Source organism: Rissa tridactyla, chromosome 3 (assembly GCF_028500815.1).
Source record: "Rissa tridactyla isolate bRisTri1 chromosome 3, bRisTri1.patW.cur.20221130, whole genome shotgun sequence".
In the NCBI taxonomy this organism is placed as follows: domain Eukaryota; kingdom Metazoa; phylum Chordata; class Aves; order Charadriiformes; family Laridae; genus Rissa; species Rissa tridactyla.
Genome location: NC_071468.1, coordinates 67525182 through 67550690, shown reverse-complemented (window position 1 = coordinate 67550690; position 25509 = coordinate 67525182). Strand labels below are relative to the sequence as shown.

At 41.6% G+C, this 25509-nt stretch overlaps 1 protein-coding gene across 4 annotated transcripts in view; it reads right to left on the bottom strand.

Annotated features, from left to right (window-relative positions):
* PTPRK (protein tyrosine phosphatase receptor type K) overlaps positions 1-25061 on the bottom strand; it is a 421519-nt gene extending 396458 nt beyond the window's left edge. Inside the window, exon 1 of one of the 4 annotated variants that reach the window (XM_054196429.1) lies at positions 24805-25061. In XM_054196429.1, the coding sequence (XP_054052404.1) occupies positions 24805-24916 (112 nt within the window). In that variant the 5' untranslated portion in view covers positions 24917-25061. The remainder of the gene's footprint in view (positions 1-24804) is intronic. The other 3 variants (XM_054196428.1, XM_054196431.1, XM_054196430.1) reach the window with 3 other exon arrangements.
* Between the last annotated feature and the right edge of the window lie 448 nt (positions 25062-25509).

Below are 25509 nucleotides of genomic sequence, written 5' to 3'. Positions count from 1 at the left end.
CAATATTGTCAGGACCAACAATTCAGAAGAGAGAGCCTTGAAACCACAATAAAAAGAATAAATCTGCAGACAATAAATGTTGATCATTTGCATCTTTAATGCCACCTAATAATACTACACATGTAATTACAGTGGAAGGATATAATTAGGATGATTTACCTAGAATAGGTAGTGTTTTCAGTCTTTTGTGAAAAAGAAGGTACTAACCTACAATGGCGAACTATAGATCCGCTTTTACAAAAATATTCTCTGGTTTCAAGTTTCTGAACAGAAATCACTGTAGAAACCTTCAGATAGGACTAATGCCATCCAGAGGAATCTCAAAGTTACCTTGAGTAAAAAAAATGAAATTGCTTCACTTCAACTATTTCATTAGCCTGCCCTTTTCAAGTCTTCCAGCACAAAATTAGTAACATCGGTACCAGACATCCTCCTTTAGTGTTAGGCAAATAGGGAGGCATACTTAGGGAAAAAAAAAATGCAATAGGAAAAATGCATCCAACATAATAACTATAGTGTGTTCATGTTTATAAAAAGGTTTCCACACACTATCCAAAGAAAGTTACAAACAGCCTGATTGCTAAATAATTTATAACAGGGGAAGCATACATTTTGAGTCCAGAAAGGGACATAGATTTGATTACCAATTCTGACCTTTTATCACTTTAAATCACAGGAGAAAAATAACATCACAACTACAAGCATGCAAAACCCTTTAAGGTAACATTACAGCCTGTTTGAGCAGTTGAAAACAGGTATTAATAAAGTGTCAAAGAGGCCACAGGAGACATAACACAGGAGCCAGGGGATGTTTCCATAGTGGAGGCTTACAGAGGGTACTGGCATGTGAGCTGGTCAAGCCAGCATACGGCTGAATATGGGAGCACACAATTTACCAGAGTGCATCTAGGACTGGCAGCAAAAAGCATTGCACAGTATTTCAGGATGAAATAAATGGCAACCTTTCCCCAGAAGCCGACAGGGGATTCTGGAGGATTTCCAACCTTTTAGTTGCAGCTGTAACTGTGGGCAGCCCGGGGACATGGAGTGGGCACTTCACCCTTGCTATCCAACAGCAGGCAGTCAACCCAAGCTAAAGCAATACACACAGTCTTCACTCTGAAGCCTTAAAAAGCTACCCAGTCATGTTTGATGGGGAAAAAATTGAAAGGGTTGTCAGTAAATGGAAGGGCAGATAAAGGGAAACCCTAGGGGTACAATTCGACATTCATCACCCTTACGTAGCGTCCACACCAACTTTGGCTTCCACCCTTTGGGCTGCTACTTGCGCCCACGTGAGCCGCAAAGCCAGGGATCCAGAGCTCGCCGACATCGGAGCTCAACCCCACACTCCCAGGATTACTGCTGGCCCCACTGCCTCCCTGCGGCACAGCTCCACTCCTGGCCCTCCCATCCACCTGCGTGGCACCTCGGGGAATACTTTCCTGCTGGATTATCAGGCTGGACTGGCAAACCAGGAACAGGCAGTTTCATGCCAAGGAAAGGAGAAGAGAGGCACCTGGGAAGCGTCAATTCGGGTCAGCTGGCGAGGAACCGACTGCTAACCTTACCTCGCTGAAAACCAGGAAAAGAAAAACTGCTTGTCATCTTAACCCAAATGTGCTATTAACATTTTTAAGTTATTTGGACAACCGTCAAAATCTACTCAGGCATGAGAAGTAAAAAATATCCTTACTTCCACATTCCATTCATAGAAATGAAGTAGGCTTGGAGACGCAATTACCATAACCACCTACTTTCCAGAGCACTAAACCTATATGTAAAGTTCAGCCCAAACTCTATCCCATGACAGCCTAAAGCTACCATGAGTAATACTCAGAAGCTTCAGCCAGTCTCTTCCCACCTTTTTTTCCAGAGTCTCTATAGCGAATTTGATTATCGTCCTTGGAGCAGGTTGAATAGGAAGGTCACAGAAATACTGAAGGAGACAGGCAAAGCACAAATCTCTGCTCCCAAGGCAGCCCTGTACCTGCTGGAGTTTCTGTTTCATAGGAACTCCAAGACCCTCAAGCACCTGCCTCCAGGTGCTGGAAAACTTCAGCAGGGCTGGAACCAACCCTCCAACCAGTCCCAAAAAAGCACTATAAAACCAGCTCCAAATTATCTATAACCACATGATGGAGTCTAACTTGCAGTTGATTATCCCAGAAAACCCCAGAAACATAGCCCCTGAATGGAAAAATTTCAACTTGCCAGCATGAAAAGTTACCCTTTCAGTTTACTCATGGTTTCTTTCCTGGTTTCCCTTCTGTTTGTGTTAGCAGAAGCAATAGGAATGAGTGCTCAAGAATTAGAAAACAAAACAGGGGGGTAATAATAATAAAATACACAGAAAATAAGAAAAAATATATAGAGGGATACATACACGTACTTTAGTGATGACTTTTTAAATGGTCCTTGTCTCATGTAGAAAGAGGAGAGTGAGTCACGCTTAATTCACAAATTTGCAACGGAAAGAGGCAGGTATAGCTTCAGTGAAGACGGGTGTAACAATCTTGCAGCATCGCTTAGGCAATGCTTGAAAGGTTTTTTGTTTAATTAAGCTGTTCCTAGAAACACAAGAGGGAAATAAAGTACCAGTCTTCCTGAACATGAGCAGATTTTTTGAGTTTTTCACCTACCAGTGCCAAATGCTCAATAAAATTGCCTCTTTCTACGTTACAAGCTTGCATCAACCCAGCCTGAAAACAAAAATATTCACACTTCTATTTTTTCCCCCTCCTTGTTCAAGCTAGAAGTATGTAACATCCATAACACATATGGCTCCGCAGTGAACTGTGACTTCAACGTACTTACTTGACAACGAAGAAAGCCCCAAGGCCCGTATTTGTAAGAATAAAGCAGATCATACTAATCTGGCTCTAGGAATTTAAAGACTGGTATCATATTGCAACTGGCTACCCACTTGAACATAATTTCTCCTCAGGTTTTTCTTTCTACTTGAACTGCCAGCAATGTTAATCAACTCATTCAAGCAGCACATATTACCACTATAGAATCCAAGGAAAGCTCTAGATCCTACACAGAACATTCTCCAATACACAAAACCACACAGAATTTAAATTTAATTGGTTTTGACATCCTTCTAAATAAACCAGTTTCCACTAGTGAGTTGGAAGCCTACACACTATATTTGAAATTATTTTACAAATGCAGTCTTGAGAATTTTTGTTTCATTAAAATACTAGGCCAAAAATGGGATAGATTTTCTTGGAAATGAGAAGAGAAGTTTTAACTGGAAACCACAAAGTTTATGCTAATTGCTTTGGGTAGTCCTGAAGTATTCTCTGAACCGAGTTGCTTAACTTTTTTAAGCACAGTCAGTTTAAAAAGAATAAGCAAGAAGCACCCTGTACAGTTAAGGCATTTTCCCAGAAATTCCAGGGAACTGTAAAAGTTTTAAGTACATTCAACAAGATGTAACACTGCCAGAATTTAAAAATGGGATTCAAAGGTCTAGGCCAACAAATACCATCTTAACTTTAAAAAAAAAAAAAAAACAAAACAAAAAAACCAACAAACTCCAAACCACTCTCTTCGCAGTACTACATGATGTATCTGATCAGAATTTGACCCCTGCCTAACTTCATATTTCTTTTTAAACCAGGGGGCCAGGGGGGTGGGGGTTGAGGTGGAATTTTTCTCACACCTTAAAACAGCTAAAGCTCCTGATCTTTCTGAGGACAGAACTTTAAAGCAAGCATTTTGTGATTATCTGCACATTTGCCTTCAGAGTATACTTTTTATGACAACAGGTTGCTAGTCCTGTGCAGTTTTCCAGAGCATGCATCAAATTCCTCATCAGACTGAAAACGCAGCATGCAAATAAGGAACAGAGTGACAAAGCAAGATGACACACAGTACATACAGGGGATACAGAAGTGGGAGCAAAACCCCTACAATCACAGCGGTCTCAAAGATTAGTTATGTATGTATGTTATGTAACCCTGAATTGAATGCCTTTTAAACGAGGGACTTAGTCCTTCAAATATGGCAAATACAGTATTAATTGCAGTCTTAAGGACATCACGAGCAATCTTTACACATAATGAGCATCCCATAACAGAAGTCATCTTGTCCATAGAAATTGCTGAATAATTCTGTGCCAGCTAAGCAAAAGAGAACTCAATCTGCTCTTTTAATCTCTAGTTAAGCACCAAGCTATAAAATAACCAGTCAACATTACTTACTTGGATATTAAAACTTTACACTGAATCAACACTAAATTGTCTATATGCTACAAAATTTTGTACTGATCTTTTACAAAACAAAGACTGAAGCTTTGGTTGCTCTAGGAACAGCTCACAGTTTTGGTACAAGAATAGTAATAATTTAGGATCACAGGAGAGTTAAAAGTTGAATGCTTCTGCGAAAAAAAACAAAAAACAAAACGTAGCATGAAATAACTGGCAGTCTTAGCTATGATACCATTTAGAAAGGGGTATAATGAGCTTCTATCTGAACGAGTGAATTACGTCACTAGGCAGCTGGAGCAAGATGTCACTACCTTAAGACACACTCAATGCATGGTTAAAGTTAATACAATGAAAGGGGCTTCCTTTAAAAAAATTAAAAATAAATAAAAGGCAAACTTACACTTCTGGAACAGAAATGGCTTCTGTTGCAAATTCTAACTTCACACACACAAAGTCACCACTCAATTTAGCACAAATTAAACCCAATTAAATAAACTATTTTTCCCAAATACCAAATATTCTGAATATATTAGCTCAAACAGTTTTGACAATATGACTAAAGCTTGTCTCCGGAATAAGTATACATCACATCAACTGCGTCACACACAAAGGTGCTATTCTGTGGGCTGTTTGGTTTTGAGGGTTTGGGAGAGGGGACATGTTTTCGTTGGTAGCTTGTTTCCTGGTTTTTAACCATGAGAAGGTTGCCTATAACAACTTCAGAGCACATGGCTTCAAGCAGACTTAAACTAATCCCTTTCAGAATCTGCCGACACAGAGCGCTTGCTGCTCCAACTCCCGCTGGATTTGGTTAGAGCAGCTGAAGGAGTTAATTCCCCCCTTCGCTGAGCAAATGCCCACAGAAACTGAGCATGGGAGCCAGCGAGGCGACAGCCTAGCACATCATCTGTAACCATCACCCCCTCGGCAGAAGCTGGGCTGTCAACTGCAGCCATAAAGGAGAGGACTGTGATCTGCATTTGGGTTTCAAGCTCTGTTGGGGGTTACTGGAGCACAGTTGAGGATAACAACTCCTTAAATTGTCCCAAAACAGATCACCAGAGGCCTCAGGGACCTTAGTTATCTGAATTATTTCTGAGGCAAAAGCCAATTAAGTCTCCTCAATGAAAGCATTGCACAAACACGTAATGCACCATACCTTTAGTTAAGCAACTAGTTTTTTGGGGACAACCTTCATACACAATTCCTAGTTGATATCCTGAAGAGCAGCCTTGTCCTGAAAGCTACCCAGTCTATACAGCTCAAAACGAATAAGCAAGATATACCAAGTTCATTCTTCTTCTGATGTAGCCTATTTGGAGAACATTAAAAACATACCTCCCTGCTACACCAAGAAAGAAGGCTCAACAGGACCTTCGAAGGCTTCCCAACAGAGGCTCAACATTAAAAGAGTGATTTGAGGTTTACGTCCATCAGAGTAAGGAAGGGCTGGATCACAAACGCTCTTTCACCAAGATTAAAATAAGGCATAAGTGCCCTAGGATGGCACATTGGAACAATGGAAATTAGTCTGAATTAACTTTAAAGTCATTTATTTCACTTTGAAATACTCGTGTAGCCTCTTTTTCCAGAATCAGTCTACTTTAATCCAATTTACCCTAATCCATTCCTAAGGTGAATTATACTAAACTAAATTTTAATATGTCATTTTAATACTGAATGAAAGCAATCCACATAGAAGTTTAACATGATTTAACTAAACTGCTTTAAATTCATTTTTAATTCGAACGTGACCTTATTGTCACAGATAGACAAGTGACATTCATCCACGCTTTGAATAAAGGCCAACTGAAACAGAGAAGTTGGGCCTGACAACATAGAACAACATATCTACAGATACTGCTATGCCAGGCAGAAAATTTCACATAAGGTGTCCACCTCCTTAAAAAGCCAAGGGCTAAACAGGCGTGAGGGGTTTCACCTCAACCAGTATTGTTGAATACAACTGTCAGACATCTTTTTTTGTGGAATGGTGGAAATCATATGGAGGAACTTGCAGACATCCTCTTCCTAGTAGAGCTATGCTTAGTAAACAACAGAAGTAAGCACTTCAACTCCAAACTCTAGCTGTCTTCATGCTTGACTTGCACTGTAACCTAAGTTTATGAATGAGTCTGCATTAAGAACAATAACCCTTGCTCAATTCACATCTTCATAGAAGAAAAAAAAAGAAAAAAATTAAAGTAGTGCAGGTATCTCTGCAAACCCATTCCTCATCTGCCAAGAAAACTTTTGAAAGTTCTTTGATACGGCGGGGGGGCGGCGGAAACCACCACCACCAAACCACCCCACGCTGTTCAGAGAGGGAGAAAAGGTTAGGAAAAAGTCTCTCTGGAGCAGAGACCAACCAGCCATTCTGCCAGGCTGGAGCGTTTTCAACCTGCATCGACCTGTTCCCACACCCCATGAAATTGCAGACTATAGTTCTACTAGAATCAAAGTGCTGCTTGTAAGGCACCTCTGGAGGCCATCTAGACCAAATACCCCCCCCTTCAAAGCAGAACAATCACTAACACTGTAATGTCAGCCATGGTTCTGTCTAGCCTTGGAAACCTCCATGGATAGGGATCCCCTGGGGCAGTCTGTTCTGCTCCACCACCCTCTTCCACATGAGCAATGTTTCACAGCACCCAATCTGAGCCTCCCAAGCTGTAATTTGTGGCCACTACCACTTGCTGTATTGTTTGCTGCTATCAAAAAGACATCAGCTTTGTCATCTTCATAACTGCCCTTCAAGCTCTTGGAAGCTCCTCTTAAGATTATCCCCTTACTCTTCATCTTGAGACCAAACAAGTCCAACTCCCTTCAGATGCCCCTTGTAGGTCACACCATCCAGGTCCCACCCATCTCAGCTTCTCAACACACTCCAGTTCCTCTACATCCTTCTAGACCTGGAAAGAGGGCAAGAGCCTCAGTACCTAACAAAACACTCCAGACATACCTCACCAGCACTGAATAAACGGGGACAACAGCTTCCCCTAGTTTTCCCCCCACTCCTCCCGTGCAGCCCAGTATGCCATTCGCTTTGTTCACACACACACACACCCCAAAAAAAAAAACAAAGAAAAAACCAAAAAAAACACCAACCAAACGAAAAAAAAACACCAAAACCCACAAACCAAGAACTGGCTCATACTCAACCAGGTATCAGTCCCAGATCCCTTTTTGTCAGGGCTGCCACCCAGCCACTATCCAGCCTGCACCCAGGCATGGCTATTCCTCCTGTTGCGATTGGCCCATGCATTGATGTTCTTGGTTCAGATGCCCTTCATGACTCCATTCAAAATTAAATGATCAATCCCAAACAATTCAGGCTTGCAGTAACGTACCATGTATCATGACTACTGCAGTAGAATAAAGAGACACTGCAACTCACTTTGTAAATCGTGCCATTTCAACAACACAGTCGCTACCAGAAACATTTAGGAACACTGGACATCCTCCACTAAAAAATTGGCATTAAAAATGAAAAGACAGCAATAAGTGGTAGAGTTGGTATTGTTACTATAACATGAATTACAATTATGCTCTTCTTCTGAGTGCCTACTAAAATGCACATCTTTGAGAGCTGACATCCAAATAACTTCTAGCAAAAGCAAGGCTGTACACCTGAAAGTTTTGCAATAAAAAATTGGAGTGAGTGGGGGATTTGAAAATTTTTCCCCATCTTCAGATTTCCCCAGCGTGCAACCGTATATATCTCGTCTGGAATTGTACTTCGAGATCACTAGTTTGATATACTAATACTTCCTTGACTTATTCAGTGAAAACATGCACTAAGAGAACTTGAGGAAAAAATGGGGCAACTAATCTTTAGAGTTTGGAATTAAAAAGCATCTCTCAGCTGACCTGTATTTCTAACCCGATTCATCCATAACGTGAACTAATATTTTGAGCAAAAGCGGGCTCAAAGTCGATTTCTGCAGGAATTTAAGGAAAAGTGACAAAGGAACACATTCATCCTGATAAATTAGAATAAAATTAAAGGAACATTAAGCATAAGCACACACCTACCTTTTTTTTCTAAAAAAAGGTTGTGTTTTAACATTGAAGTGTTAGATACAAAAACATATTACGCCATTTTCTAACAGATAAACAGACTGTGGAAAGTTTGCACTTCCGTCCTCCCCAAGGGAGATCTAACTTCGGAAACCCTGTGCTTTCAGGAGCTGTTGAAATGACAGAGGTAGAAAGAACAGTCTGATATGTCAATAATGACATCGATTCCCCATTGCTTAAGCAGAAACCTGATCTGCTTATTACTTACACTGTGTAAGAAAGAGGATTACATATGAGAAGAGTGAACTTGCCATGATTTGCTTTGCAACATTAATAAAACGTTCAATAGTAGTTTTGTTGCTAAGTCTGCTAAAGTAAAATGTTAAAATGGCCTTGGAAGAATCTATTTGACAACAGAGCATTAGTCTCTGAAAGAAAGTCAAGGCTATTTACTATGCAAGTGCTATAAGATCATCCCCTTGGTATGGAGAATGCATGTTTATCTTCTTTCCAAATCAGATTTTCGTTATTCTGTGTGATATTAATCTCCATGGGGGTGGACACCTCTGTGAAGGTGCAATGGTTCATCTCCCAGTTCTGGTCAATTCTTGTTTTAATCTCATTTCCAGATCAGAGTCTTCACACATAGTGAGATATTAATCTCTATAGGGGCAGACATCTCAGCTGGCCTTAGCGTGCAGCTCCCCCTCCTCTGGTCAATTCTTATTTTAATTCTAATTTCCTGTGATTTATATTACTCTTTTAAGTTTAATATATCCTACTTCGCTCTTCTCAACAAATCTCCTCTCTTCCTCCTTTCAGAGATTTTCATAGGAAAACTACTGGTTTGGTCCCTTTCACCATTTCCCTCAAAATCATCGTAGGTGTTATTGGTGTCATTGTCAGGTGGAGGTGTTATTGGTGTTATTGTTAATAAGTGTTATTGCCATCAACACTACTTGCAAACATACTAATAATGCTTGCCTTAATAAGGACTAGTTTTCTCAGCAGGGTTTAATCTTGTGCAGCCTTGCTTCATATAAAATTTCACTTCCATGTTTCAGGATGGGGTAACCCTGCAGCTAGGTAACAAACGAGGATGTAAGTAGAATGTAAGAAATTAAAGTATAACGCCTCATTGTAGACTTTCTGATTGACAGTCCAGTCTCTGGGCATGCAGCCCTCCTCCTGTGAAATGGGGGTGTAGCAGTAACACCTCACAGGAACATCATGAGGCTAAAGTCTTTCGGGTCTCTCAACTATTAGTCTCATAAGGGGCAACAGAATCTCACAGGAAGAAAACAGAACCAGAGATCTTTACCCTGTATGATATCTGGCCTCAAACATTTTGTGACCGTACCTTTGCTCTTCCCACTAAATATAGAGCATTGTACAAATACGGCATTTAATTTCACTGTCCAAACAAGCTTTCAATTTTCCCTGCAAGGTTTGCTTCTCAGCCTTGAAAACATAATCACTTTCTCACCACCAAATTAACATATAATCATTATCTTCATCTTTCATTTGCTCATCACTTGAAAAACCTACTAGCTAAATGGTTAAATCCAAAACATAGAGATGCATGTTTGTAAAAAGGGCAAGAGGCATTATTTCACAAATATCACTACTCCTTCAGACCATGTTTCTCATATACTCTTGCAGGGAGCCTTTCTAATGTCCTATCTTTTCTTTTTTTTTAAAAAAAAAAAAAAAAGGCAAGCTGGATCTGTGTTGGGAATTTGGTTCAAAGCAGCAGGAAAAAGTGAATGCCCTGATTGTCTCCATTTGCCAAGCGTTAGTTTGTTTCTCAGCACATTCCTCATACACATGAGCTACACCACCACATTCATGGAAGAGCAAACCAGAAGCTCCATGTCTGAAGCGCTCCAACACTTGACAGGGAAGCTTGGTTAGGAGTGAGTAGACTATGTACCCCGAGATCCCTAGGAATGCAACACAGCAGAGACATTTGGCCTACAGGAAAAGACCATCTAATCTGAGGTAACCCTGCCCGACTATACCACATGCAATGGTTCTGAGAGCCTCACTTTTCATAACGCTTCCGTTCAGTGACCAGCAGCAATTGCACCAAATTGCTTGCCAACGTAGACACAGCCACAGTCTTCCTAAGACATGGCAAAACAGAATTGCCCTGACAGTTACTAGCGTCACAGATAAAACTGCCGAGATCCTTCTAAATTCTCACTGTAGCAGCTCATAAGAGTTCAAGAGCAAAAAGGCAGCGCAGCTAAGCGTGCAAACAACCCTACCCAAACATAACCTTATTTTGCCTTTGGAATTTTTTTTTTTTTTTCATGTTTCTTTTCACAGCCATTTAAGTTAAAAGCTTAAATTAAAGAAGGAAGCCTTCCTACTTATCCAAGTGAGTGGATTTTCCAAGTCTTCCATGCAAAACCTTTTGGAAGGCAAACTGAATTACACTATAGCTTTGACTTCATTTAATTTCACTGTGCATTTGCATTTTCATACATGGTCCTTAAGGCTGGCTGGCTGCTAGGCTACTATCTTCTGCAATCCATTAGCCAGTTTTCAAACACTGATTACAGTCCCCCATTAAGAATATCTTCTTTTCCCATGCACTTCATCTCCTGCTATTAGATCATTTCATCATGCCAGAATCTGTAAACAGAGCCTGAGAACAAACTACTCTATGTCTTAGGTAAACTGATCAATCATATATGAAAGAAACCAAAAACACTCCAGGGAACCTAGTAGTATTTATATATTTTGCCATGTATAAACACATTCCTCAAACAGCCACTGGGTCCATTTATGAACTATACATCAATTACTGAACATTTACATAGAAGATACAATCATTGGTAGATTATCTTATATACTGCTAAAGGCAAATCCTCTTCATTATAACTTATTTAGACAGAAATTTATAGTATGTGCAACCCTAATGTTCCTAATATTGTTACACTTTCTCTACTTTTTCCCCTTCCCCCAAGATGAAAGAAATTCTGAGCTCCAATCCCCCTCTTTTTCTTTTTTTTTTTTTGAATTGGGTTTTGAACCTCAAAAGTGTAAGGAAATAGCAACTTCTCTGTGCCTAAACATTGCCAAAGTAATCTTTTACATAAGAAGGCCCCATTTTACTTGAATACGGAGGCCACGTACTGCCTTCCCTTTCTTAATTCTTATACAAAGAAATGTAAATTTAATCAGATGCTTGATTACTATAGTTGGGATACAGTAAATAAGCAGGTGAGAGAGAATGTAAAAGAAGGGCAGGAAGGATACTATGACAAGCAAGACACAGTCATCTTGGATGCAGAATTTCTCAGAAAAGGATTAGGAAGTAAACAGAAACCAGTTTTACCTGGATTCCTCCTTGATGAGGCCTTTTTAGGATAGCAAACTGGAAGATAAAGATCCACACACCAATAAAACAAAGGCTGAGCAGAAGCAAGGAAAAAACTGGAGAATTATCAGGAAGAAAACCCCCTGACTTGCATCTGGGAGCCTGGAAAGTGAGGTCTTAAGTAAGAAGGTATTCATCCCACAGGCAAGTACGCCGGCTTGTTTTTCTGCCCTGTTTAATCTGGCAATACAGTCAACATACAGCATGACTGGAGTCACTTGGAATTTTACTTGCTACTGCCCACACACCTACAATTGTTGGTGTAACACGATGATGACAAAACATGAGTTAATCCTAAAGGACCAAAAGCTGAAGAGCAGCAACAAGCATGGGCTTAACTTCTTTTGATTCTCAGTCCACGTTTTGCATCTTATTGAGATTAAAATCATCATCCTCGTTGATGGCACACTACTGAAGAAACTCATCAGCTTCAAGACTTTTGCAACAGATTTACAGATTCCTCTGCCACTTCTAAATATTACACTTTCTTCTTCAAACCTTTTGTTTTGTTTGCGTAGCTGCAATGCTGCCCACCATCTCAGGACTCAAACCTCAACCACAAGACAATAACTGATGTAATGTGGAAGAACACAGAAGATTTGTGATCTTTACGGCTTAAGGGTTTTTTTATTATAAAATTGTGATTCTGGGACCTATTTTTTTTCCTCCAGCCAACACAAGAGCAGTTGTTTTTCCTTTGAGAGAAATCCTCTAAAAAAATAATTATATGGATTTTGATTCCATAACAAGAAAAAAGCAGTGCACTTATGCCTCCCCTATATTTCATAGATCAAAGTAAGATTACATTATTTTTCCCATTTTCAAAGTAGTATTCATGGCAAGAAATTCTCCAAAACTACTTTCCACTACAGTTCCGTTGCAAGCACTGCCCGGCATGCGGTGCCCAGGAAACAGTCTTTAGTTAGAATGTAACAAAGTATCTACGAGGTAACCAACATCAGCACTGCAGTGAACCTCAAAGGTGAATCAAATTCTGACTTGGAAGATAAATAAACGTTTCCAAGCCTCATTCACTGCTTCCTGTATCCTCTACGGACTGCTTAATATATAAACTTACTAAATTGGAGCATTTCCTTTGGCATTTGCTTCAATTCCTCGTTGCCTGACGGGTCTTTTTTGGGTTTAGGCTCATGATGCAAATGCGTCACATCCAAGTGCAGGGTTGTTTTTTCTTTTCTTTGTTTGTTTTTTAATCATGTGTTTGCTTTGATTAAACAGATTTTTTTTCTAATTCTCTTAACTTCAACATCATGGAATAAGGCTGACCTATAAATTACTTAAGGTTGCTTTCAGGTGACAAGGGAAGAATAGGTGTTTTAAGAGGTGGATAGCCAAAATTCTTTCCCTGAAACACAAACTATCTAATACTTGTTTTCATTCCCATTTCCATGCTTAAGCAAACAGAGAGAGATGTTTACAGTTAGCATCTGGATACTATCACTATGCAAGCAAAGCCATCCAAAAGATTATTTCAGTATTCCTAGGGTCTGCAAATGTCATTATTAATCACAAATGCTACTCTTTCAGGTTCACAGCCTCATCACGTAGCCCATAAAGCTCAGACCAAAGATTTTCAAATACATGGTTTCTGTCAAATTGAAAATAATGTACAGTCTCCCCTCTTCTGAATGCTCATAAAGAACATCTGTGCAATCTCTCCAAACGAGAGCACAATCTTGCCCTTCCCAAATGCTGGTCACTTAACACAACCTCTTGTTCAACAGTTGACAGAAACACCAATAAATCACCAGAAGAACTGAACATTTGGAGTATAAACTCAAAGACATACAGATAAGTGAGCCAGAGGGAACAACCACCACCCCCAAAAAAGCTGTTTAGTATATCTACTTCAAGGTGTTTAAAACAACCTATAAACCGAGCCTGGTGGTTAACTGCTGCTGTGCAGACACAGGATACACAAGCCAGCAAGGAACTTGCTCATCCCTGGAAAGGACTGCAGACCTGGAAGTACTTCATGCCTTCAACGTGACTCAGAAGGAGCTGTTAACCCACCCTGTAGTATTTAACTTAATCAGTATACAGGGATTACAAAGGAAAGGAAAGGAAAAAGGAAAAAAAAAGTACTGAGAATAACATACCACCTAAGAATGCAACACCTTCCCACTTATGCAAGATGAATCAAAGCATTAAACTAACTCTATCAAAGAAAAAAAAAGCTAAACAGCTTGGGTATTAACAGCATTCAAACTCAGTAACTACTGATAGAATCATTTTAAAAATATTAAAAGCTAATATTAAAAAAAAAAAAAAAGTCATTTGACTAACAACTTCTAACTGCCAGGTTTCCGCCACCTGAGCCAGAAGAAAAATCATCTTTACATTCTATGACATTACGCTTGTCTATTTAGTCTGTGTTTACCAGGGAAATTATATTCCCTTTCATCACCAAGCTTTGTTTCAACTGATTCAGAAATCCAAATCATTACACATTATAGGTTTTGCTTTCACCTGGACATACTCTGTCCATATTTTACCTTTACATATGTATGTACATTATAGCTTCATGTATATATATATATATAGCAAGGAGATGAAGGGTTTTCTTGGGGGTGGGAGTTGTTAATAGTTTGCCATAGCATCTGAAAGAAAAGGCAGCAAGGAAGAGGGAAGCTAACCCCGCAGAGATTTACAAATGCAAGAAACTTAACATAAATAGACCTTTTGCACTAAACAAGACCACACACACAAAGTGTTCGTGTGCCGAAGAGCTGGCGAGCCTGTGGAATTAGTCTGCAATTTCTACTATCTTCACAAGTTGTGTCAGTATGGATTACTAGTAAAAACTAACTGCAAAAAGAATATTTGTTTAGCTTTTCTGAATTGAATAAGGAAAAGACTGAAAATACCATTTTATTATATTTCTGTTGTGAAAAAGAAGAAAGCCTCTTTGACTAGAAATTTTCTAGCCTGAAAAACTGAACACTGAACGCACCAAACAATGCTGTCACATGAACAAAGACAGATACAGCTAAGTAGTTAAGTGAAGGAGCATATGAAAATTTCCTGAAAAGTCTAATGATATTTATATTCATTAAGCATTTTTGAGTAAGGAATCTCATATACCCTGCTTCCCTTCAATTATGGCACAAAACCCCATAACGTTGCCATAAAACTCTTCCAACAAAAACTAAGGAGAGCAAAACAGATTTTTTTTTTTTTAAAAAAGCTGGGCGGGGGGGTGGATAATAAAAATAGCGGGGAAAATGGCAATCCACTTCTTTTTTCAGGGACAGGGGAAGGGATTCGGGGTGATTTGATGGTTCTGAGTTTGGTTTGGGTTTTTTTATTTATTTAATATAATTTTTAAACCAACACTATTATCTCCTCTGTAAAACATATGACAAAAAGCACTGAAAAGTTAATGCACCAATGTTTTGGTGTACTGTCAACACACATACAATACTCAGATTTCAGCATACTAATTTGAGAGATACCTGAAGAAATCTCTTCTACGTATATTAAAAAGCACTTCTTCAAAGGAATCAGAAGTTGAACAAAATATAAAACTGCTTCCAAATTAGTAGGATTTAACAAATTGTCCCTTTAAAGCATTTTAAGTACAATGATGGCAGTCAGCACTGACAACTTGTCTCTGCTGTATGAAGTCATGAACTCGACCACATTTCTTTGGTGCTTTCATGGCTGATAAGTGCTTTCACATTTACAAAGAACAGACAAAGAGGATAACACCAGGGGAACCAAGACAACTGATACTCCCCATTTTGATCTTATTCATCTTACTTACCTCTCTGTGTAATACCACACAGAGATGATACAGATATCTGCGATAAATATCAAAGCAGAGCATTTTTCTAATTAATGGCTATGGGGAAATCTCCACCACGTCTTATAATTTCAATTTTTCACTGTAGCAAAGAACACAAAAGGAGGCTAACATTTCAGAGCTCCAATCAGATTTTTTTTCGTTATTACTTAAATCCTTCAATCATCTAAAAAGCAACTGGTATCCTAAATCACACTACAGGACTCACAAATAAACATGACTTGCATTTGGAAATAGAAAAAAAAAAAAAACAACAACCAAACAGTAGTTCAAGAAGTCAGCTATCCAGTCAAACCTTCATTCTGAGCTGTTTTGAATTCATCAGAACTACAACCATGATTGTTCTTCCAAACATTTTTCTCCTCTGGTTAGTATTCATCAGTCATTTTTACTGTTCCAGAACAAGTGTTTACACACAAAAGAAAGCATACAACTCCACCTCAGAATAAATTGAGTAACCAGCGTGTAATAATTAGAATGAACATACCATAATTTAATTGCAGCAGAACTTGGTTTTAAAGTATACAACAGTGTCTCATAAGTCAGTAGAATTAGGTTCATGACATGGTAGTTGAGTAATGTCTTCTTTTGCTACTCAATTAATAAATATAATCACATGTTTTTAGTAAATGGTAGCAGAAGTAAATGACTTTCTGGCAAACTGAAGGGTCCAATTTTTCATACGCTGGCTAACAAAAATAACTTCATATTACCTGTAGTACTGAGCAAAGAATTTAATCTTTTCACAGCACCCATCCTCAAGAAATTAAGTCTCTCAAATCTTTTACTGAGGCATATACTTGGTGCATTACCATAAACATCAGCCAATTCTATATACGTATGATCTTCTTAAAAAGAACAAATGCCTGGCAAGCTCATGCACAGCACCTTCTAGCTTAAAACAAGTTATTACATGTTAAAGTTAATTCATGCTTAAGGAAAATACCAATTTTTTTCCCCTCCTCTGCACTTATTAGACCAGAGAATCTCTTTTAGACCTCATCCACATTTTGCATGCCTACCATTGAGTAATTCGGGTGTAAAAAAAACAAACCAAAACACACATACACAAACCTATTAGCAAATACAGCTATACCAGCAAAAAATCCTAATGCAGTCCCGCCAGCAAAAAATCCTAACACAGGCCCAAGTTTTAAACCTACAGGAAAATAAGTTTACAGTTATGGGTTATTCTGCTTGAGAAAGTGATTCAAAGTTATCGGTACGAGGTTGCCCCATTGCTTGTAACATTTGCTGTGATTTTTGGCAGCGGTCAGCACTTTTCCCCCCCTCTACAAGGAGCCTCCGACATTTTTAACCAGAGACTAGTGTATCACTTATGTGTCATGTTATTACTCTTATAGCGGGTCTTGCTGCTATATGCTTATGCTATGTTCTTACCCCAGAATACAGTTACATATTACAGACGTTACAACAAATACATTGGCTCAAATTTCCATCCCCCAGTGCTTTAAGGACACATTGGCGCCGTTAAGGCTCAATTCAGCAGCCTCGATTCTACAACCACTTTATCTATCAACAGCAGAAATTATCTTGATTAACAGCTTCACAGAACTTTTCATCTGCAGTCCTTCAAATAAAACAAATCGCAGCACTGTGCCATTAGTTCATTGCTTTCATACTAGGTAATACATTAGATTCTGTTGAATATTTTTAGACTGTTTAAAATAAAACAGTGCAAAGGCTGTCAAGGCAAAGATTTGACCATGACAGCAATCACAAAATAAATTTGGTTAGATCAACAAATAAAAGGTTCCTAACTTAAATACATGTAGAGATTTGTTAATAAAAACTCCAACTTTTACGGAAATTAAATTTCAGTAACAAAAAGCAAACCTAAAAACTTCTGTTGTTTTAAACTCCCCGATCAATACTTAGCTTTTACCTTTCAATGGAAAAATGCAGCTTATTTACAGAGAAATGCATCAGACATTAAGGTAATTAAAAGGAGCTCCTTAAATGTGTAAATATGCTTCCTAATAGACAATTTTAAGCTTATTTCCACAATTTTAATGAGCAGCTCAACGTTCAGAAGCAAAAACCAGATTTAAAATAGTCTCACATGCCACCAACAGCAGCTTTTCAAGTCTGAGGGTATGCATGCATGTACTTACAAAAAAAACCCTACAACAAACAGCTATTCTTTTGTCATATTCAGTGTTTGGGGGGCTGGGGTGGCATGTGTTTTTTTTGCTTGCTTGTTTCTTTGTTTAAACACAACATTGACTTGAAACAAATACTAATAACTTCTTGTTTAGGAAAAGATCTCAGTATGTTTCTGTTAGCTTCTAATAGTTATAAAAGTTCTAGAAAATGCAAACATGACTTTCAACTATATAGCTTCCTGGTAAAAGTAGACTGTAAGTGATTTTAAACTACATGGTAAGCACGCATTATAGGCAACTTCAAACTGTGTAGTTTGCATAGTTTTAAACTACATAGTTTAAAGTCACCTGTAGTTACAGCTTACCAGGAAGCAGCACGAGGTAATAGACCTTCTGACCTACAAAATCAGGTGCAGCAGGACCTTATGCTCAGCCAGATGCTACAAAATTCTCATCTATGCCATTTACCACTCCTCATCCTGGCCTTTAGAAACCACAGCCATTTTTCCCTCTTCTATCTACACGTCTCATGGGCAATCCTATTTAAACACCCCACGGGATGGGGAAGGACAGATCACACAGAGAAAAAGGTGAAACCGCAGAAGCCGGCTTTAAACCAGTTCCTGCTGCACCCCAAACTGGGTGTCACAACATCCTCTAATTCTAGCCTGGCATCTAGGTGTCACCTCCTCTAAGCCCTCTACTGCCTTGCCATCACACCTGCTCTCTACTAAGTGCCATTAATAGGCCGCTCCTTGCTTTTACATTTCTATAATAAACGCCTTAGCTATCCATTGTCATGAAAGAACATATTTAAGCCTAGTTTACACAAAGATGCATGTCAGAGAAAGAGACACTAGCACCGTGTCATCAGTTTGCGCGCAGTCAGCCAGAACGCAGCCTCAACCGCCTTCACCCAGCCTAACCCCTCCAGCCCCAGAGGGAGCGCCAGGGCCCTCTTCCCACCCCTCTCCCTGCCCTCCTGCCTCCTCCGTGCACTTCCTCGGGTGAACGAAGTGCTGCACGGCAAGCAGAGTGTAGAGCCAACGTGGCACAAAACAGCACAAGTTCACCTCACATGAGCTGTGCTGTCAAACTGAGCCGTCCCACCATCAGCCCTCATCCTCCCATACACCAAATTTACGTGGCCACGCATCTGCAAGTCACCTAAGCTCTCCAGTCAAAAGGAAACTAATCACAAGCCCCATCTTTCCTCCAAGAAGATTCACACATAAAGCTAAACCAACTCACCCCCAGGCCACATGGCGACCAGATCTAGCACAGGCAAACACCCGTGAGCCATTCAAGTGATGGAAATAACCCCCTCTGCAGCAGCAGTAACTTAAATTGGCTTAATGGCACCAGCAGATTGTAACTGAAGCTCCAAATCTGAGTGCACACTTCTGGGAGCAGCACTACAAAGGCATCTTTCCACGACAATAATAAACTATGACAGATGGGATCCCATCACCACATGAAAACATGAGGCGTGTCCTGACCGACTCAGTTATCAGGACTGCAGTAATAGTTTAGGAAGCTTCCTGTTACACTTTCAACAGGATCCGTGTTGCAAAAGCTAGAGTAGGGATTTCACCAAAATAGAGGCTCGTGTAAAGCAAAGCTGACACATAGTGACGTGTCCAACTCCTGAGAGGTAAAATGACCTTCCAGCTCAAGAGGTCATACAAAGACATCATAGACTCCAGAGCAAGAAGCAGCTATATGGCAGTGTTGCAGACCTCTGCACAGTAATCCCGATATTGCCAACCTTTACACATAAGAGGATAAACTCTTTTTAACTCACTTGTGTCAACATCATTTCAGAAAGAGGAGACAAACCGCAGTGGTAAGCATTAAACAGGTTAACTCTCCCAGACGCCCAACACGAGTTCACAGGTCCTTCAAGAGCCTTGCTTAAAAGTTCCCTCCCCCTCCTCAAAAAAAAAAAAAAAAAAAAAAAAAAAAAAGGGCTGGTTAAACGCTCTCCCCTTTCCAAGAGTCCTGCTGCCCACTGATGCAGCCACCCCACAGACTCTGATTTAACTGCAAGATCTTGGCTCTTCAGTAATGAAATAGATAATTCCATAAAAGTGTCAGCTCGTGACCAGAAGTGGGTCAAATGGTCAAAAATGCAAAGCAAATGCCAAGAATCATCACATTATGGACAGAGAACAGAAGAGAAATCATTATTAAACACTATACAAATCCATCAGGTAACTGTCACTTGGATACTCTGAGCAATGTAGTAGAACTGGAAAAGATGGAGAAGACTGATAAAGGATGAAAAAAGGTATGGAGTGATACCTCTGCAGCAAGCGGCTACAACTGGACTTTTCCAACTAGAAAAGGAAAGGTTGAGAGAGGGTGGAAAAATCCTGTGTGGCCTGAAGAAGGTAAATGGGGAGCAGTTATTAACTATCTCTTAATACAAGAGCTAGGACATACTAAATACAACTAGCAATTTCAAAAAATAAAGGACCACAGCTTTTTCCACACAGCATATAGATTCCTTGTCAGAAAGTGAGGTGAACACTAAAAGCAATGCAGTCTAAAGATGTTATTAGGCACAATCACGGTTACAAAAATCCACTTACAACATTAAATGCCAACACATTGTCTCTGTGGACAGACAGTACTCTGAGGAAGTCACTCACCTTGCCAAAAATCACTCTCCCTGCACGTCCACCATCAGATACAGGATGCTGGGCGAGGTGGACCTCTGCCCTGATCCTCTGCAGATTTTTTAAACCCCTCTCCCCACCTTTTTTTGTATTTTACTTATAATTATCTTAGGTAGATCTTAAATAAGGGCAAGGCATCTACCCGGTTCAAGATGCATTGTTCACATCGCTCGCAAACTGATCAAGCAGTGCTGTGATTTCTCAGACAAAAGGGACTAACCAAGACTTCTGAGGTCACTGTGTTCTGGGTGCTTTCAGTCCCATCTGAACCAGTTAAGTCCTACTTTGAAAATTCATATACATTTTATAAATGTAATATTGCATATGAAAATATAGACAGACAAGTGATCTCTGAACCAACAGTGCCATGGAAAGGAGACGAATGTATAAAGGAAAGTAAAACATTTGGGAAGGAGGGGGAGAAAGCGAGAAAATAACTTCACTTTTAATTCCAGTCATCTTCCATTTAATTTGTCAATACATTTTAACAGCTTGGTGGGGAAAAAAAAAAAGCTACTGAGGAGTCTCTTACATATACACGCCTACCTGCACAAGTGTCTCTTGTATATCACATGCAAATTGTAGCATATTCAAGGATAAAATATGACTGAAGCAACTTTTGCTGTTCTAACAGGAAACGGCTAATTTGAGTTTAATTACTCAAAAGTATTTGAAAACACTTTCAAAAAGCCCTTAATTTTTTTCTACCACAGGATTACAAATAAAAAAAGATTTATACAGGCTTATTATGATTTTCATATATTTCTCCATAAGCATATTTAATGACAAAATCCTTATAAAACAAATAACTTCTACTTTATAACATCAAATTTCTGAGTTACAGTCTGTCTTTGGGAGAGAATATAACTATTTTATTAGGGGGTAAAAAAAGATTAATCCAGAAATATTTACTCTTGCCTGTTCATTTATGACACTGTAACTACTTTACATGAGAAAGTCTAAGGAATAACTACGCTAATTTGACTTGAACTTGTAAAATATACAGTCCTCCTTTTTGTGCTTAACTAAACCTACGGTCTGAAATGCCACACTTAAATTTAATTTCAGGTAAATTGATACATTTCTAGAATTTTTATCCTTGTACCTTTCATTTGGTATTTAAAAAAACAAAAAACAAAACCCGCACAGACACCATCAGAGGCAGCACCATGCGTACTTCCATCAGCTAGTTGACAAGCTGGCAGCATTCTTTAAAAAAAAAAAATTTAAATATTTCTTTTTTTCAAAATCTGAAAACACGCAAATTGCTAAAAATAATAGTAAAAAAAAAATATAAGTTTCAAGCGATCAAGTTGTGAAAACAAGCTGAACTTGTTCTTTATCAAACTGTAGGAGTTGCAGATGAAAGGAGGTGCTATATAAGGAATAGCTAGACTTCAACAGTGAACGCGCTGCCAAAACATTTTGGCCTAGATTCTGACAGGCACGCACCCAAGTTGAAGGGTCATGGAAAGCAGCGGTGTAAAGAAACAATCTACGAAGACCAGAAAACATTACACTGTGGATTATGGCCGGGCTGGGGGGGACAGAGAGAAGCTGCTCGGGTTTTTTTCTTTTGAGATCTGTGGGGAAAGACAAAATATACAGCGTTTCAGCTACATGCAGAGGGGGTGAAGACGATATACCAGCACAGTTTTTAAGACAGCAACAAATTACAAGATGCATCTCGTTCCTTTTCCTAACTTGCTGCTGTTGCTCCTTCTCTTGCCTTCTCATTTGCTTTCATGGAATATGTTATGAGGAATAACAGGTAACAGCCGTCACACACAGGCTCCTGAAGAAGGCCAACTTTCAAGAAATTCATACTCTGTAATTTGATTAGACCTTTAATAAGCATATCAAAAATTTTATGAAGAATTCTGTATCTGGCCAACGTTCACATTCAGGAGTAGTATAAAGCATCATAAAAAGGAAATAAAAATTAAATTACAATGAGAGAAAGATTTGTGAAAGGTCCAGACTGAATTAATAGCTTCATTAATGGCAAAGAAAAATTAACAGTTTTAAATTCTTACAATTCAGACAATAAGAATACTAATAAAGAGGAAGCTGAAATTGAGTTGGATTTAGTTTAACACGGAAAAAAAGTACAGGCCGTTATATTAAGGTGAGGAGGCAAGGGGATGGCAGTCAAAGAAAGATGCTTGAAAAACAGTACCCTGGTTAAACAGAGGAAAACAGAAAGCAGATGCTCCTGTGTGCACAAATACAGGAAGATCTCATTGTAGTCTACGGAGAGGCCCTCACATATGAACACCAACCTTGTTGTCCTACACCCATGAACACCAGGATGAAGACATCTCATCAACAGGCACACAAAAACAACACACACACACTTCGGGGACTGGTTTCGAATAAGGAACACAAACAAAGTTTGTGATAGTTATTAAATTCACAGCCTTCAAACCAAGATTAACCGTAAGTATTCAGCAGGGCATGGCTCTACATGTGGATATCAAATGTATTTAATAAGAGTACGAGCACCGTACCTTAAACTGAGTACGCTGAAAGCACTAGCTACTAACAAATCAACTTCTCCAAACCTTCAAGAAAAGACTGAGCAAGTCTGCCATTAATAACCCTCTGACCGGTGCAACACATCAATATTTTTGATGCTTGGCAATTGGCAATAGCAATTAAAGTCTCTAGTTACCGACATGCTATACAAAAAAAAAGAATAAAAAAAAAAATCTCATGTTTCCTAGATACAGTTGTTCAACTCTTTGACAAGCTTCACCTACTCTGGTCAGAAGGATGCTGAACATTCTTCTCTGCTTACCTAACACATATCCCCACAGTACCAACCTGGCTTCCTGTACTTCCAATTCCAAAAAGGGCTGCATGCCACATTTTCAGCATAAAATACCACAGACCACATAAGTTATCAGAACGTCCTACTCTTCTTCTGCTAGTGAACAAGCTCACAAAAAGATCTTTACGTAAGAATACTTTTGGCGTTAACGTTAGCCTGACGAGTAAAAGTAAGGCAAAAATCAGTGGTCTGATTTCAGTGTGGTTTTGAATGAAGAGATGTTACACTTGGGCATATTTTATTTTAGCTATTCCTACAACATACCAGCTGCATATATGGTGCACTTCCCTTCCCCTGGTAAAAGGCTTGTAGGTGCTTACGTAATCTTACAATTGTGATATGCAGACATTAAATTATACACACCAAAGGCAGCCACATAGGAGGGATGTAATCTGTTCAGACCAGCATAATTTCTCTTACTGCTTCAGCACATTTCTTAATTGACGACACATCTCAAATGCCTCAATTAAAAATTAATTTATAGGAGGACCGGGAAAAAAAGAAAAAAAAAAAGTCTCCTAACTACGTATCAGTCCTTACAAAAAACTGTGCTTCCAAGTCCCATGAGTGTAGGTACTTTTGTTAATGCCAGTTTTCACATCACTATCCTAGGATAAAGGCTTCGAACGCTTGTCCAACTGATGCACCCCGTGCAATTGCAAGTACTATTTAAAAAAAAAAAAAAAAAGCCTGAAGTCTACTTCAGCTAGTCCTTCGCCTAATGCTTCACACGGCAAACAATAAGAACGTGTTCACGCCACAGCTTCACCCTAAGCAAACGAAGGACGCTTCGGGAACTCCAGCGGAGGGGGGGGTTCAGACTCCGGCAGACGGACCCCCAGTGCCCGCACGGCCCCGGCACTGCGCGGACGGTGCTGCCCACCCTCCCCGCCCGTCCCTGCCCTCCCCTCCCGGGGCGACGGACCGCCCCGGCCCCGCGGCGGGCTCTGCCCGGAGGCTCCCCCGGGGCCAACAACTCACCGCCGCACCGGCCGCAGCTCCCACCGCCCGGCCCCGCGGGCTTTTATTCTGCAAAACCCCATGGCCTGGCGGACGGGGAGGCGGGGGGGAAGGGAAGGAAAGGAAGGGGCGAGAAATTCGCGGTTTTCAAACAAAACAGACGCCGGCCCCACATGCTGCCTTCCCTCCCCTTTCTCGCCCACCACTCTGGTTTTTTTCCGGGGGCATTCCGGTAGCCGGCAGCAGCCCGGGCCGGCTCGGGCGTGCGGGGAAGTGTCCGGGGCGCCCCAAGGGCTGCGCCCACCGCGCCAGGCAGGGAAACGCCGGGAAAAGTTTGAGCGGGGGAAGGGGCGGCAGTAGCAGCTCCGGCCCCGCCGCCAGCACCGACGCCACCTGGGAGGCTGGCCGGGGGGGAGGAGGAGGAGGAGGAGGAGGAAGGGGAGTTTGTGAAGGGCCCGAAGCCCGAGCCCTGCCCGCCCCTGCGAACCCCGCGCCGGCAACCTGCGGACACGCATGGCTCGCCCTTCCCCGCCGCACCTCGCCCCACAGACCGGCGGCGACAGGAGGGCGTAAGGCGGGGGGCAGCCCCATTGCCGCTCCTCAGGGGCCAGAGCCGGGTCCCGGCGCGGTGCCACCCGCGCCCTCCCCCCCACCAGCGACCCGTTCCCCTTCCCTTCCCCGGCGGGCAATCCCGGCCGCGCCGCGACCCGGCCGCGCCGCCCGCCCTCACCTGGGCGGCGAGCGACAACTCACCTGCGGAGAGCTGGGCCCGGGCCGCCCCGAGCAGGGCGGGCGAGCAGCCGGCCAGCAGGGCGAGCGCCGCCAGCAGCGGCAGCGAGGCGGCGGCGCCGGCCCCCCTGCCCATGCCGACTTGCGGAGAAGTTTCCCAAAGAGGCCGGGGCTGCCCCGGCCCGCGGCGGCGGGCGGAGCTCGCCTCGCCCGCCCCGGCGCCTCGCCAGGAGACACCCCCCCCGCCGCCCCTCGCGCCGAGGGGCGCCCGCTGGCCCCCGGGGCCGCCCGCTGGGGCAGCCGTCTGCGGCGCGACGGGCGCGGCGGCAGCACCGGCTCCCCTCGTACTCCGGAGTTACTTTGCTGCTGGGCGAGCGGGGCGGGAGGGAGGAGCCGAGCGCTCACGTCCAACCCCCCGCTCCCCGGCACTCGGCGGGGGGAACGTGGGACTCCGGCCCGCAGCCCGGCGCGGGCGGAGCGGCGCCCGGCAGCGCCTCCTGCTGCAGGCGAGGGGGCCAGCACCGCCTCGGCTCGGCGCGGCTCTCCCCGGCACGGCTCGGCTCCCTCCGGCACGGCGCAGCCGGGCTTTTCGGCTCGGCTCGGCTTGGCACAAGCCCCCGGCTCGCAACCCCCCGCCCGTGGGGGGAACCTGCCGCCTCCGGAGGAGAAGGATGGGGCGAAGAGGGGCGAAAGGGAGCGGGCGGCGGCGGCGGAGCCGGCGGCGTGGGG